The sequence below is a fragment of the Echinops telfairi genome, unplaced genomic scaffold (assembly GCF_000313985.2).
Source record: "Echinops telfairi isolate 266 unplaced genomic scaffold, ASM31398v2 ScPeMD7_3533;HRSCAF=4204_0, whole genome shotgun sequence".
NCBI lineage: Eukaryota > Metazoa > Chordata > Mammalia > Afrosoricida > Tenrecidae > Echinops > Echinops telfairi.
This window is the reverse complement of record NW_022107431.1, coordinates 48,072,301-48,079,214: the sequence shown is the minus strand read 5'-3', so window position 1 is coordinate 48,079,214 and position 6,914 is coordinate 48,072,301. Positions and strand designations below refer to the sequence as shown.

Sequence of the window (6,914 nt, the reverse complement as noted above, 5' to 3'; positions counted from 1 at the left end):
CACAGATGTTCCTCTGGTGACAGTTTAACCACTTATGTGCACAATTATCTTGCCCAGTCATTCTGACCTGCAAAACTCAGTGGAAAGAGAACTAAAATGGCTGTAAGGGAAAATGGAGTTAGATAGGGATAAAAGAAATTTAAGTCTAACAACATATACTGTAACAAGAAGCAAAGCCTCAGTGCCTGGGGAGGACCAGCCAATGAACTCGAAGCTCACTTGTGACCGCTTCCCTAACACAAATCCCTAGTGGGTACCGTAGAGAGCAGGAGACATACATGGGGATACAGAGAGGGAGACGTTGAAGGTCTGAACAAGAATCAGCAGAGATTCTGGTTCCCTATTGCATAAGTAAATAACTAACACTCCCAATCTCACCAAAGATTGGGGAGGTTTATAGGAAGGATAAACTGAACAACAGAGAATGAACCACAGAACATGAGCTGTGGGCTATCAGGCAGAATGCGGGTTGAATTGGAGAACACTCCATTAAAAATCAAAGAGGATTAAGTAAAAGTCCATGTACTGACTGCTGAAACTCCAGCTCTCTTCACAATGCCAGCTCCCACAGCACTCGTGGTCAGGGACACTACCTAAGTCACATGCAACCCAATCCACCCGCCTTTCAACAGGAATCAACTCAGTGGCAATAAGTTTGGTTTTGGTTTGGATGGTGTGAAAGGGGGAAAAATGGGAAGCTTCCTTTCCACAGAATACTTTTAGATTTTTGTATATGTGGCAAATAGGATTAGATCAGAGTATGCACACTGTTACAGACAAGAGCCCACAACACAGGGAATCCAGGATGGCTAAACCCCTCAGGGCCAACAAGGAGAGTAGAGATATCAGGATGATTAGGGGAGGGTGGGATGAGAAAAGGATCAATCTAGAACCCTCCTCTCAGGGGGACTGGCAACGGAAAAGTGGGTGAGGGGTGACAGATATGAAAATAATTATCTATAACTTATCAAGGATTCGTGAGGGAGGGTGGGTCAGGGAGGGAGGGGGAAGAAATGGGGAGCTAATAACAGGGGCTCAAGTGGGAAGAGAATGCTTTGAAAATGATGATGGCAGCATATATGCGAATGTGTTTGACACACTGGATGAATGAATGGATTGTGATAAGAGATTTTTTTTAAAAAGTCCCTTCCACATAAAAAGCATCTACTATAAAAAGACTAAAAATGTGGAGAGATGAATTTCTTACTTTGTGCATTTTATTCATACCTTACTGAAGTTCAGAGGTGGGTTTTTGCCTCTACATAAATTGGAGAGGGCCCATACAGCATTTCTGGTTGTTGTCAGTCTGCTCGAGTTTTTTAATATGAACAGTCCGTTTCTTCTTCATAGTCCGTTTTCCGTCTGGAAGCTCTACTGAAACTCATCACCTTGGGTGACCCTCCTGTGTGTTGGGCAGGATGGACCAGAGAAACAAATCAAGTGACCCTCAAATATGTATAAGAAAGAGCTTAATATCATGAAGTAATTATATATAAAGAAAGCACACCAGCCCCGTTCAAATGAAGTCCTTAAGTCTGACACCAGACCACAAGTTCATCTTCGGACTCATGCAGCCACATGCAATGATGCAGAATGCACGCAGATCACAGACTGTGCCAGGTGGATCCAAGGTCAGTGGGAACGACACAGGGTTCCAGCAACTCTCTCGGAGTCAGTGGCAGAGAGCCCTTTCCAGTAGGAAGGACAAGGGGCAGAGAGCAGAGTGTTCCCCTGGTACTCCTGAAAGCCACCCCCCCCCCCATGGAGACAGCATCTAGCCATGACTTGATTGACAGTTTTGACTACCCCTAAGCCAGGAGTGACTAGTTGACATTAAATCATCTAATTGCCATATTTTGGCATTTGAAAGACCATTGACAGAGCTGCCAGCATCACAGAATCACATTAGCCACCACAACACGTACACATACATACAAGCCCCTGCAGAACAACAAACTGACGGACAAGTGGTGGCTTCTTAATAGTGATTTATGTGCTGCTACGTGGTACCCCGACTTCCCCGTGCCTGGAGGCGGTGTCAATGGCTCGCACGCCCCCAGCGTGGAACGGAACGAGTAGGTTCGCAATTCAAGATGGCGGCCACCGGCGCCCCTCACCCGAGACCCCGAGGCTCGGCTCCCAGAAGCCCTTGCACGCGGCCCAGGTTAGCGGAGGGGCTGGGAGAGGAGCGCGTCTCAGTCCCGCCCCCGGAGGAGGAGCGGTGTCTGCGCGGCCCTCCGTGCGTTCATCCTTGCGCGGCCCTCAGTGGGTTCACTTGCGCGGACCTCAGTGGGTTCACCGTGAGCGCCGCTCAGTGCGTTCACCGTGCGCGGACCTCAGTGGGTTTACCCTGCGCGCCCCTCGGTGCGTTCATCCTTGCGCGGACCTCAGTGGGTTTACCCTGTGCGCCCCTCGGTGCGTTCATCCTTGCGCGGACCTCAGTGGGTTTACCTTGCGCGGCCCTCAGTGCGTTCATCCTTGCGCGGACCTCAGTGGGTTTACCCTGCGCGCCCCTCGGTGCGTTCATCCTTGCGCGGACCTCAGTGGGTTTACCCTGCGCGCCCCTCAGTGCGTTCATCCTTGCGCAGACCTCAGTGGGTTCACCGTGCGCGGCCCTCAGTGGGCTCATCCTTGCGCGGCCCTCAGTGGGTTCACCGTGCGCGGACCTCAGTGCGTTCATCCTTGCGCGGTCAGTGCGTTCATCCTTGCGCGGACCTCAGTGTGCTCATCCTTGCGCGGAGCTCAGTGCGTTCATCCTTTCGCGGAAGGTGTTGCTGGAGTTTTCCCTCCTTTTAGTCTTTGTGCAGAGTTTGCGCTCTCATTCTGGTCCATGCAGGCAGTCAACCTGTAGCACAGTCTTGATTGAGGGCTAACTCTTGCCAGTCCCAACAGTTAGAATCCCGACCTTACCGAGTTTGAAGAGGCTCTGACCACCTCTAGCCTCATGAAGGTTTTCTTCAATGCCTTGATGGCATAGTGGTAACCCACTGGGCTGAGAACAATAAGGTCAGCATCTTGAAACCGCCCACCTGTCCTGGGCTTTCTACCCCCATAAACAGTTATAATCTGTTAACAGTAAAGAGTTACAACCTCTGAAACTCACAGGGGCAGTTTACCCTGTCCTTTAACAGCATCGATCAGATGGCAGTGAATTTGTTTCAACTTTTCACCATGTCAGTTATTTATAATTTTTAATTATATAGTATCTGGATATTTTTCTAAATTAAAGTCATTCTAAAGTATCTGCATATTTAACAAAATTGTAGTCACTAATATTTTTTTAAAGATTAAGGCTGGGTAAATCGTACTCTAGATGATTGTAATACATTTATAATCTATAATCCATCATGGAATTCAGTTGAAAGCTAACTATTTTCTAGATGGAATGTTAGCTGCTGATGATATAACTAATGCACGATTCCTGCCCTTAATAAGTTTACAGTGTATTAGGGGAGAAACATGAAAACACGTGTTTAACAAGTTGTGCTATCTTCCTGAGTTGAAAGAAAGAAGAGAAAAAGAAACAAAACAGGAGAGACAGCAATGGTTAACAGTGGTGTGGGAAGCTGAGAAGGGAAGATAGCTTGGTAAAGAAACCCAGAGTGAAATCTTAAAGTATGAAGAGCGGTTTATTTGACTGAATCATCTGAGTCCCCTTCTTTTTTTCCTACCTCTCCCTCCAGCCTAAACATTCCTGCTCTCTAGGCAGGCTTCCTCTCCGAAAAGATATGGCAGAGGCAACATCATGGTGTCTCCTGGCTGTGTCCCAGCAGGGTTGGGAACTGTGTTTTCCCTGTCCAGGCTAAAACTAGAGAAATGGGGCTGGTATCAAGATGTCAACTTTATCTTTGGCATAAAACATCAGCCACAGCCACTCCAGTCCAATGTCTGACATTTTATGGCATCTTCCTAACTCTACCTATCAAAATAGATGCCACCAGTCACTGAAAGCTTTAGCTCCATAAAGCTGTGGCCCGGAGAGCATAGAGCATATTGCCCACTGGTGCACGTATTCCAAAGTCCATGGAAAGGAAAAGGTTCTAGGCCTTGCCTCACTTTGGCAAATAAATCTGAAAAATCAGAAGACGCGCCTCCCTTAAGTCAGGTTGACTAGTGCAAAAGTGAAGTCTGATTGACTCGCTTTTACAATGACTCCCGTGAGCTAGAGGAAACTGAGACGTTAAGCAAACGTATTCCCATAGTCACAGTGATAGTAAAAGTAGCCGCTGCAGTTTGAGCTAAGTAATGGAGTCCTTGAGTCTAAGACTCTAACCACACAGTGTGTAGTTCTGTGTATATATGGTATTGCAGAACTTCTTGATAAGAGAACTTGATCAAAACTTAATAGGAAGATGATCATATAATGTGTTGCTTGAACTAGAATATTTTTGACAGTGGAATGGGAAACTATTAATAAGTTTTCTGGGACAAAAGGCAGTAATTAGGCTGCCCTGGGCAAAGTGTGACATGCAATCCTAATTACAGCAATATGAGAAGAAAAAAATGGACATAGAGACACTTAAGAAAATACCTCTCTCCTGGAAGGAACATAGTAGGTGTGTGTAAAATTACAGTATTAGATTTGGGGATAATTGCTAGTTTAAGCTTTTGTACACCCTGGCATCTGCCCTTGCTGCCATAGGTCTGCTCCTGGGAAATGGACTGAAATTCAAGCTGTATCTCCTGATATTGATTGGAGAATATTCTTCAGGAATAATAATTTTAAGGGTTGTGGGAAACAGAATTTCACAGAGTGAAATTGAACTATGATGTAATTGCAATAAACTCCTCAAACAATTCTCCAAGGAGCACTGGACCTTGAGAATTTGTCCCTATAGAAACTAGCAGCTGGCATTTTTTATGCCTGAATAAAACAGTTGTTGGCAAAGGAGGCTTATTGAGGATAAAGGAGTTCCTTTTGGCTGAAGGGCAATTTCTAGAGAAGAGGTTGGCTTAATGCCCTGAGCAGTCAATCTTTCAGCAACTGGTGGCTAAGAGTTTCTGTGTTGAAATGCTATCTGATCATTGAACTAAAACTTCCACCACACCTGCTTGTTCTGTTCTCCCGAGACACAGAAAATGCATGGCTTTTTCCCATTCAGCCTGATCTTTCTCTTCCTCCATACTTGTCCCCTCTCCAAGCAATACCTAGATGTTGATGTCCTAGATCTAGTTGCATTTACTCTCTATGCAATGTAATTCACACCTGCGTTTTTAGATGCCCTCTTTTAGCTGCTGTCTTTCAAATTCACATCTCCCCCTTAGATCAGACAGCTCTTCCGAGGTCCAAACTCACATAGCCAGTCACCTTTTCAATGACTGACAAACATCTCAAACTTAGTGAGCCCAAACACTCTTGATCCCGCTCACCACTCCCTAACCCCACTGTTTTTTGTTTTTCTCAACTTTCACTATCTCAGTAATGATACACAATACAGTTAGAAACTCAAACTGAAAATCCTAGGAATCTTCCCTAAACAATGCCCCCTGGCTTCTGGTTCTTCCTTCAAAGTCCCTCTCCTGTATGTCTAAATTCTACTGAAACCACCTCCAACTTTCAGTCTCCTCTTTCATATAATGTAGTCCTAACAATACTCCCTGTGTCCACCCTTATTCCTCTACAATCTCTTTTGTATGTAAAAGACAGAATAGTTTAATATTAGATTTTTGTATATTTTAATCAAAGCAATACATGGATATGGTTTTTACAATAGTTTATAAAATTTATAATAAAGATTAACAGTTCTCTCAACTTCCACTCTCCAGAAAATTCCTCTTTCAACTTTTTTAATTATTTCTTATGATATTCACATTTATAGTTCTAAATCATATGTAGTCATAAACCTTTTCATATTTGTCTTAATCTTAGACATGATCTAAGACAAAGGAACATGAGGATTTAACATATTGAGAACACTACTCTCCAAACACACACACACACACACACTTTCAGCTCATGTCCACTATGATTCTATTAAAAGTATCCTAATTAAGTTAGTATTTGATGTTTATAGAAATTGTTATTAGGTGCTGTCTCATGGGCTCCAACTAGTGGTAGCCTTGTGTATACTACAGTGAAACACTGCTCCTTCTGTCCCAAACTAACAGCTGTTGTTATGTTTGAGCCCATTGTTGGGGCCACTGTAGCACTCCATCTCTCGAGGGTCTTCATCTTTGTAGTTGTTCTTTATGAAACATGGTGTATTTTTCCAAGGACTGGTCTCTTCTGATAACATGTCCAAAGTATTTGAGAAGAAGTCTCACCATTCTCACTTCTAAGAAGCATTCTGGTTGTATTTTTTCCAAGACAGATCTGTTTGTTTGTTTGGCCATCCATGGTACTTTCAATATTCTTTGCCAAATATCAAAATGCAAATGGGTCAGAAGCCACATAGTCTTCAAAGTGACATCTTTAGTCATCAACAGTTGTAAGAGATCTTTTGCAGCAGATTTGTCCAAAGCAATCTGTCCTTTGAGTCCTTAAATGTGGCTTCTATGAGCATTGATTGTGGATCAAAACAAAAAGAGATCTTTGACAACTTTAATCTTTTCTCCTTTTATCATAGGGTGGGGCTGAACTACCCCAGTGGGGCTCCAACACTGTAATTCTTTTCAGGAGCAGAAAGCCTGGTCCTTCGCCTATGGAATGGCGAGTGGGTTAGAACTGCTGACCTTGCAGTTATCAAGCTAATGTGCAACCCACTATGTCACTAGGGCTCCTTTAGGATTATTAGGCTGATGCAATATTGCCTCCATTTTCATTATTGACATAAATAGCAATTCTATTTTGAAAAAAATATACCTTCCTCCCCAAATGACAGGGTTAGCAAAACTCGGGAGTGGTGAGGGGAAGGGTTTAGGCTTAACCAATTGCCACACACTTAATACGTGGCTTTTTTTAAAAAAACCACAAT

At 43.9% G+C, this 6,914-nt stretch overlaps 1 protein-coding gene across 1 annotated transcript in view; it reads right to left on the bottom strand.

Moving 5' to 3' along the window:
• The window catches only part of KPNA5 (karyopherin subunit alpha 5), a 31,066-nt gene extending 29,133 nt beyond the window's left edge, over positions 1–1,933 (bottom strand). The window contains 2 exon segments of the mRNA XM_004718105.2: positions 1,228–1,342; positions 1,926–1,933. Of these exon segments, the coding sequence (XP_004718162.2) occupies positions 1,228–1,342; positions 1,926–1,933 (123 nt within the window).
• Between the last annotated feature and the right edge of the window lie 4,981 nt (positions 1,934–6,914).